General features: G+C 38.1%; 1 protein-coding gene across 1 annotated transcript; it reads left to right on the top strand.

Moving 5' to 3' along the window:
- The first annotated feature begins 396 nt into the window (after positions 1 to 396).
- LOC101308837 (protein HASTY 1-like) lies at positions 397 to 8,804 on the top strand. Its single transcript, XM_004291945.1, has 22 exons — positions 397 to 519; positions 1,075 to 1,176; positions 1,808 to 1,951; positions 2,036 to 2,116; positions 2,201 to 2,270; positions 2,405 to 2,475; positions 2,552 to 2,715; positions 2,852 to 2,923; positions 3,040 to 3,277; positions 3,505 to 3,567; positions 3,656 to 3,919; positions 4,080 to 4,193; positions 4,289 to 4,415; positions 4,497 to 4,666; positions 4,758 to 4,859; positions 5,496 to 5,599; positions 5,679 to 5,973; positions 6,129 to 6,373; positions 7,005 to 7,508; positions 7,613 to 7,907; positions 8,050 to 8,233; positions 8,323 to 8,804. Exons 1-22 carry the CDS (start codon positions 397 to 399, stop codon positions 8,400 to 8,402), a joined length of 3,612 nt encoding a protein of 1,203 aa, XP_004291993.1. The 3' UTR covers positions 8,403 to 8,804.
- Positions 8,805 to 9,509: the final 705 nt, after the last annotated feature.

Genomic DNA, 9,509 nt, shown 5'->3' with positions numbered 1-9,509 from the left:
TCATTTGAAAATGTCCTAACCCCTTCCTCCTCCTCTTCACTAATTGACCTCTTCTCACATTCAAAACACTTCACTTCTCTCTCTCTCATTTCATGCGTGATTGTGTGGATTCAACTCTGTAATAAAAGAACAACAACAATACAAAATCATCAATATTAATTGTTTTTTTTTCAAAATTAAAAATTAAAAAAATAGCAAAGAGTAAAGGTGGCATGTTAAAACCTCAAAAACGTTCATTCTTGTTAAACCGCCACTAAACACCACAGCAGCTCTTCTCTCCTTTCTCTCTTCCCTATTTATGTTCAGCTCTGAAAAACCCTCAACACAATCTCTCTGAACCCCAAAGATTGAAGCTTTAGGGTTTTCGAATCCCAAAGATTGAAGCTTTTTCAAACAATGGAGGCGAGCAGCAACAATAGCAGCAACCTAGCTAGCAGCGTCGCCCAAGCCATTGCCGTCTCTCTCGACTGGACCTCCTCTCCCGACGCTCGCAAAGCCGCCGTTGCTTTCCTCGAATCCGTAATCTCTCTCTCTCTTCTATCCAAAGACCATGTCTTTGTGCTGTTCTATGAGTGCTTGATCATAGCTGTTTTTGATTTTGGGCTTTGAATTGTATCTGTTGGGGTTTGGAAATTGGTTCTTTGTGATTATAAGGGTTTAATTTTGAGAATTGGAGTATGATTTCAGATTTTTGTGAAATGTGTGTGGATTTTTCGAGGTGATCATCTATTTGGTTGAAGTTTAAGAGCAGTGATAGTCTTTAATAGGTGGACTTGTGAGAATTTTGATCAGTGTAATTGGAGTTTCGGTGACCTGGCTTAAATTTCAGCACTACATTTGTTGCGAAATATGGGGGTACATTGGAGATGTTGTGGAATCTGTTGTTAAAACCAAATGTTATGTTACGAAGACTGTGTGTGAGAAATGATTGAATGAATTTGTGTATAGCTTCCGCAAGTTGAGAAATTTCCTTAAAGTTGTGTTGGCAGGCAATGTAGCACTTGGTTTCCGCAGCTGATTCTAACTAATATTATTTCCCAATGCTGATTCATTTCTTGTGTTCAAATTGTGCAGATTAAAACCGGAGATGTGCGTGTTTTGGCAAACACAGCGTTCCTTCTAGTGAAGAAGGATTGGTCTTCTGAAATTCGGTTGCATGCATTTAAAATGTTGCAGGTTTGTGCTCATGTTGCTTTGCTCTTTTTACTTTTTTTTATTTGTCTAGTAAGTATCTTAATGTTAGGTTCAATGATTAGGAATTTAGAGTCAATTACTCTTTCTTATTTATTTTTTCCCAACACATCATCTTACTATTTCATTGGTCCAGTTGGACTGCTTGAGATGAAATTTGGTTATGATCAAGTCGCCTTCTGTTGTTTGCTGTCTTTGGAACTAAGTTTCTTTGACAGCCACCTGCTTCTGGCCATTAAATATTTAAAATAATCTAAACTTTTTCCTTGTTTCAATTTCTGCTCCCACCTGTTTGGGATGCTAGCAGAGAAAATAATGGAAATAATCCTGTATATGACTAGTGTTCAAAAAAGAAAAAAGCCGGGGTTACCAAAAAGGTTGAAGCTTTTAAAATGAGAGATATATAAATCAATTCCCTGCAGAAATCACTATTTCCTGTTGAAAGGTGGTGATACTAGGATTACGTTAATGTGTTAAATACAGAGATTTCAAAATGCTATTTCAGTTTCCTTTGGCCCCAGTTTCATGTTAGACTCTGCAATCACACTTTTATTCATATATCTTTGACTTCTATGGTAAATAAGTGGTCTGACCAGAATCTACATTGTTTGTACAGCATTTGGTCCGGTTGCGATGGGAGGAATTAAACCCAACAGAACATAGAAACTTTGCTAATGTCACTGTTGATCTAATGTCTGAGATTGCAAATCCTAGTGAAGAGTGGGCTTTGAAAAGTCAGACAGCAGCACTTGTAGCTGAGGTTTGCACAGTATTTGTCTCAAATTTTCTTAGAATGCCAATGCTTATATTTCTTTTATAACACTTTTTTTTGTTTCTCTCACAGATAGTCAGAAGTGAAGGAGTAAATCTTTGGCAGGATCTGCTTCCAGCTCTGGTTTCCTTATCTGCAAAAGGTCCTATACAAGTAAGTTTGGTTCCAATAGTTTCAAGTTTGTTTTTGTAAGACATGCATTAGTTATCACCTTTTTCTGAATTATCTTTATATTAGGCTGAGTTGGTCTCCATGATGCTGAGGTGGCTTCCTGAAGACATTACTGTTCATAATGAAGATTTGGAAGGTATTCCTCAGTGTGCTATCTGCACTTTCTTTTTCCTTTAACTAGGGCATAGAGTGTTTGTGTGCATGAGTGTGTTGCTTTATCTCTGGGTTTATATTGCTGTGTCTTACCCTGATTCTGAATGGTACATGCAGCTGATCGGAGAAGGCTATTGTTGCGTGGGCTGACCCTATCGTTACCTGAAATCTTGCCTCTATTATACACTGTAAGCATGACCGCTTAACTTTTACTCGAAGGTGCATATGATGGGAATACCATGATGATTCAATCATGTCATGCAGTTACTAGAGAGGCATTTTGGAGCTGCCTTGAGTGAAGCAGGGAAACAACAAGTGGGCCTTGCAAAACAACATGCATCTGCAGTAACAGCTACTTTGAATGCCGTTAATGCATATTCTGAATGGGCTCCATTGCCTGATCTTGCTAAATATGGTATAATTCATGGGTATGGTATCCTTCTTTGAAATTTTGCTAAATCTGATTTGAAAGCACTGCATGCCTCTGTTTCTAACTCTCTCTCTCTCTCTGTCTCTCTCTCTCTCTCTGTCTCTCTCTCTCTCTCTCTCTCTCTCTCTCTGTAGGTGTGGCTTCTTACTTTCTTCACCTGACTTCCGTCTTCATGCTTGTGAGTTTTTCAAACTTGTTTCCGCAAGGTATGAATGTGTTCTTTCAATAGCTTGTTCAAATGTTATATGTTATATAATTATGCTTTTGCCTCTTGTTAGTACATTTCAATGACAGTTGTGTTACTCTGAATGATGACTTGCAGAAAGAGACATGCTGATACATCCACTCCTGAATTTGATTCTGCAATGAGTACAGTTTTTCATATTTTAATGAACGCCTCCAAAGAACTTTTACACAGTTCTGGTGTCAATGCTGGGGCCATTGATGAAAGCAATATTGAGTTTGCGGAATGTTTATGTGAAAGTATGGTGTTTTTGGGTTCAACAAACTTGCAATGTATCATGGGTGATAGCACCGCATTACCTCTTTATTTACAACAGGTAAGTACAACTATTAGATAGTTATCAGGATGTGAATCTATGTGCATTTAACCTGTCTTCATAATGCATATTGCCATATTCACCAACTATTTCCAAAATCTAGGTTTAATAAATTTATACATGAATTGTAATTTGTAAATATACATCTGAAACGTAACTTTTTCATTCAAGCAATTATTACTTGTTAATTGATTATTGAAGTGCTACTCAACTTGTTTTTCCTTCAGATGCTCGGGTTTTTTCAACATCAGAAGCTAGTTCTTCATTTCCAATCTCTCCATTTTTGGCTGGTACGGATATAATTTCCAGTTGTTTTTATGGTGTCAATAATAAGATATATGCCACACATTGCTTGCTTTAATCATCTTTCATTTTCAGGCACTCCTGAGAGACTTAATGTCTAAGCCAAAGGCAGCTGCAAACTCATCAGCTGATGGTTCTGACGAGGCTGATAAGGAAAAGCAGAAGATTTTGAGTTTTGTGAACGATGACATATGTAGTGCACTTCTGGATGTATCTTTCCAACGGTTGCTCAAGAGAGAAAAGATTCTTCATGGAACTTCATTTTCTTTGGGGCCGTTGGAGTTATGGAGTGATGATGTTGACAGCAAAGGAAATTTCGGCCAGTATCGCTCAAAGCTGGTAAGTATCTCATAGATATGAACTCAGATATGTTTGCTTTTTCTATCTTAGCTCAGGTCTCTTCTAACTTGGAAAGCATCCAAGTTCATTCAACGTGTGATTTCTAATAGGCTTCGTTGATGGATGGGTCCATCCTTCACATTGTTTTGTTTAACTGCAGTTAGAACTTATCAAGTTTGTGACCTCATACAAGCCTGTTATAGCCGGTGCCAAGGTTTCTGAAAGAATTGATACAATCATTAAAAGTCTCTTGCTTTCTCCAATGCCTTCTCAGGTTTCATGACAAGCACTTTCTCAGTTCCATTTTCCATTTTCAGACCTGTCAGCTTGTCGTTATCTCTTGATTGATTGGTCTGAAATAAATTACAGGACTTGGCTGTGATGGAAAGCATGCAGTCTGCTCTAGAAAATGTCGTAAGCACTATTTTTGATGGATCAAATGTAATTGGTGGGGGTCATTCTGAAGTTCAAGTAGGACTATGCAGAATATTTGAAGGTTTGGAAGCCTCTTTTTATCTTGTTGGAGCTTTAGATTTGATATATTGGGATTTCATTAACAAGCCATAAGGTCTTATAGGTTTGCTTCATCAGCTTCTCTCTTTGAATTGGACTGAGCCAGCCCTTGCGGAAGTACTTGGTCACTACTTGGGTGTGATGGGTCCATTTTTGAACTATTTCCCAGATGCAGCAGGCAGAGTCATCAATAAACTATTTGAGCTCCTAAACTCACTCCCTTTTGCTGTTAAGGTAAACTTCAGTTGTCTTATTAGTTATTACTGTATTACACTTCACTATTCACTGTGTCTTAATGAATCTAACAGCAAGTTATGTTTGGCAGGATCCCTCTACAAGTAGTGCACGATATGCAAGGTTGCAAATTTGTACATCGTTTATTCATATAGCCAAGACTGCTGACAAAAGTATTCTTCCTCACATGAAGGTGACTTCCGTTTGCCTATGCTAGTGTGGTACTTCCTGTGTACGAGTATTGTCATACATTAATGCTTATATGCAAAATTTTAGTTACAACACATGAGGTGACTTTTGTTTATTGGATGTGTATAGATCTGTACTTCCTGCGTACAAAAATGGTTATATTTACGACCTTATCTTATGGCAGTAGTATAAAAAGACAAAAGTGTGAAGTTTAGAAAATGTGGAGAAGTGGCTTAGAATCTCTTACAGACTATATTTCAAATTGAGTATCTCTGCCAGATCAACCTAACAATTGCTAGAATTGACATATTATACACATCCTCTGCATGATTATGTTATTTTGATGAGAATAACTAGGTATGCAAGTTGACAAATTGCTGTTGTCCAAGAATTGAGACTTCTATATGCTACCTTTCTCAAAGTCGCAGACATTATGCATTTTGACAAATTACTCTTGTCTAAAGAATGATACTTGTGATTGCTCCCCTTATGAAGGTGTAAACATCCAAGGGTATGAGGAAAAAGGAAAGTTTAGCCTGTAAATACATAGCCCCAACTGAAGCCCATTGAATAGAGCCCACAAACTTTGTTCTTGGATTATCATTCTTTCATTTATCTTGTTGGATGGTGTTTTATGCAGGGTATAGCTGACACCATGGCATATTTGCAAAAGGAAGGTCGTTTACTTCGTGGTGAACACAATCTTCTAGGCGAAGCATTTCTTGTCATGGCTTCTGCGGCTGGGTAATGATTCTCTTATATGGTTTATATGGGTCTGTGTCCTGTATTTATGTTGACAACTGAGTCGAATATTTTGGTGCAGATTTCAGCAGCAGCAAGAAGTTTTGGCCTGGTTATTAGAACCCTTGAGCCAGCAATGGACACAAATAGAGTGGCAAAATAACTATTTATCTGAACCACTAGGACTTGTTCGTCTGTGTGTGGAGACCCCAACTATGTGGTCAATTTTCCACTGTATTACATTCTTTGAGAAGGCACTTAAGAGAAGTGGAACACGGAAAACACATTTGAGTTCACAAAACAACTCAGCCGCAAGTTCTACTCCCTTGCACCCTATGGCTTCTCATCTATCATGGATGCTGCCACCTCTTCCCAAAGTATGCACAGCTTCTGAAAATTAGTTATTCAGAATTCTTCATCTCTAGTTCTTCTGAATATGATACCATTATGCCAATTTGCTTATATTAACATATTCATACATACATGATACATACATATATGTATATCTCATTTCTCTGTTGTTGATCTGCAGCTTCTACGCGCCATACATTCCCTTTGGTCTCCATCCGTATCTCAAACTCTACCTGGAGAAATGAAAGCTGCAATGACCATGAGCGATGCTGAGCAATACAGTCTTCTTGGTGAAGGAAAACCTAAACTGTCCAAGGGTACATCAACCTCCGGTACTGGGCCTCTTGTCACCATGAGTAAGGAAGGGTACACAGAGCCAAATGAATCGGATATACGAAATTGGATGAAGGGGATCAGAGACAGTGGGTACGTCCTTTATTTGAGTTGGTTGTGAAATTTTTCCTTTAATATACATCCTGGCGATATTCTTATAGAAAATGGAGGAAAGTGCTTTAAGATGAGGAATATGGACAATATCAAGAAAAGGAAAACCCAAATAGCATTAGATGATAATAACAAATTATTTCCTAACCCAAGGTAGGATTATCTTTTTCATATTTACTTGGCTAAATTTACCTGTACAGTGTCAAGCTTTCTTTTGTTAAAGTAAAAATAATTTATTATTTAGTTCTTATTCCAAAACTTTTAGTTATTTCTTCAAAAAATCGTTGGTCGTCATTTAGACTGGGTATTCCACTCCAGACAGCATCTTTTTGCCACAACTTATTTATGGAATAAAGATCTCTCTCTCAATTGAACAAGTACTATAGATCACTTTTTTAGAATTTGTTATATATTAGTCTGGATAATTATATTTGGAAGTAGAAGTCAAAATTTCACAATACAATTCTGGGGTTCATTGATTAGTCTAGACTCCAGAAGGTAGTGTAGAATAACCTTCTACATGAGCATAGAAATCCTTTGAGAATGTTTCTAGATGTTGATTAATCATCCATCTGAGGTTTATCTTGTTTAGTGCTAACATTTGTGACTTTAGGTACAATGTATTGGGCCTGGCAACCACTGTCGGTGACTCATTCTACAAATGTTTGGACAGTCATTCTGTTGCTCTAGCTTTGGTAGAGAATATACAGTCAATGGAATTCAGGCATTTAAGACTACTTGTTCATTCAGTTTTGATTCCTTTGGTTAAAAATTGTCCTGTCGATTTGTGGGAGGTATGGCTGGAAAAGCTCCTGCACCCCTTACTTCTACACTCCAATCAGGCTCTTAGTTGCTCCTGGTCCAGTCTTCTACAAGAAGGTAGAGCAAAGGTTCCGGATGCCCAAGCCATACTTGCCGGGACTGACTCAAAAGTGGAAGTAATGGAAGAAAAGCTACTTAGAGATCTTACTCGAGAGATTTGTTCACTCCTCTCTCTCATTGCTTCCCCACAGCTAAATACTGGGCTTCCATCCTTGGAGCACTCTGGGCAAATCAGCCGAGTCGATCTATCTTCACTCAAAGCTTTAGATTCTTTTGCATCGAGCTCTATGGTTGGGTATGTTTGACATTGTTTCTTGATAGTGTTTCTTTGGTTGAAAATTCTGAGCTTTGCTTTCTTTTCATTAACTTCTTTGTCTTAAAATGGTGCTCTATTTGCAGTTTCATTTTGAAGCACCAAGGTCTTGCCCTTCCTGCACTGCAGATATGTTTAGAAGCTTTTAAATGGACAGACGGTGAAGCCATGCCAAAAGTTTCTGTCTTTTGTGGTGCTTTGGTTGTTCTAGCTATATTTACAAATAGTATGGAACTCCAACAGTTTGTTGCTAAGGATCTTTTTTCTGCAATTATCCAAGGTTTAGCCCTTGAATCAAACGCTTTCATCAGTGCTGATTTGGTTGGTCACTGTCGTGACATATACATATATCTCTGCGATAGACATCCGGCTCCTAGGGAGGTTAGTTGAGATCTGTTGTACCTAATCAAATTTTCGGGTTACAAGTAGTTTATACTTTTCGAACCAAAAAAAAAAAGAAAAAGTAGTTTATACTCTAATTGGTACCTTGCCAGATTTAATGCTTGCATCTTGTGTTATCCAGGTTCTGCTCTCACTTCCCTGCATCAAACAGCATGATTTGCTTGCTTTTGAAGAAGCTTTGACAAAGACAGCTAGTCCTAAAGAACAAAAACAATATATGAAAAGCCTGCTCTTATTAGCTACTGGAAACAAGTTAAAAGCACTTGTTGCTCAGAAAACCGTAAATGTTATAACAAATGTAACAAGTAAGCACCTCTGACTTGACTGACAATTTTGTTATGCATTTTGTTTCCTTTGACTATAACTTACTAGTGTGCTTTAATCTTAATTTCAGCAAAGCCTCGCAACACAGTCAACGTTGCGGAAAACAGAGTTGATGAGGGGGAGGTTATTGGACTGGCAGCAATATCATGATGTAAATGTGACTGGCAGCAATATCATGATGTAAATGTGTGATGTCTTGTACAAAAATGAGATCAACTAAAAGAAGGAAATCTGTATTGACTTGAGGAATATGATGAGGTAAAAATCCCTTTTTGGGCCAGAGTTCTACAGTACTTTTACATCGGTTCTCGCTGACGTTACATCTCATAGAAGATTGATCTTTTAGAAGTTCCTTGACAATGTTGTATCCTGCTTGTATTGCCATGGAAACTGGGTTTTTTTGTATAGAACATATCAAAAGAGAGAAAGATTGTCTAGCTAGCTGTTTCTTTCTTCTTGGTAGGTTTAACTCGAAGCTTTTTGCTCTTGTTGTATGGTCATGAATTGAGGGCAGATATGCAAAGGATCCAGTTTTTGGGTCTTTCTGTTTCATTTTACTGTTCGCACCGCCCTCCTTCAGTTTCAGTTTCTCTAGAATAATGCTGTAAATGCAAGCAAAACTTGCATGTACATATCATCAATGAGAGCGTATTCAGCGCACCCGTCCATCTCCGCTGTCCATTTGACGTGGACTTTTGACTTTTTCAAAATGGACGGCGGAGATGGACGGGTGCGCGGCGCACCTGAGTGCGCTGTATAATTTTCGATCATGAATAAACTTTTTATAAGTTATCGTGATTTGGTTACAAGTAAGAAGAGGCAATCACATATAACAAACGCCCCTTTATTCTGGAGTGACGGAGGGATCGTACCATTCAAGCCTCTCTTTTTTTCATGCTTTTCCGGAGGTCACTTCTCGAATTTGTCAAGTAAGAAACTGGTGGCAAATTCTTGGCATGGAAGTTTCTTCATTCTATCATACACAACTTCTACAGCCGTAGTATATCACTATATCAGAAATTTTCAGTAGGTTCTACAAGTACAACTACCCTTACAATGCCATCATGTGCTCAATGGCAAATAGGAATAGGTGGCAGGCCCTCATCAGTTTGGCACCATCAAGGCATCAATATCATCAGCACCTTCTTCCCTTCTTGATCCCTTCGATAAAGAAACTAACAGTCATAGTCATTGTTTCACGCACTTTCCAGTTTTCACGTACAGCTTTGAATTGTAGGTGGAGAAGGAATGGTAAGT

This window comes from Fragaria vesca, linkage group LG2, assembly GCF_000184155.1.
Source record: "Fragaria vesca subsp. vesca linkage group LG2, FraVesHawaii_1.0, whole genome shotgun sequence".
Classification (NCBI taxonomy): Eukaryota; Viridiplantae; Streptophyta; class Magnoliopsida; order Rosales; family Rosaceae; genus Fragaria; species Fragaria vesca.
This window is presented reverse-complemented; position numbering and strand designations above follow the sequence as displayed.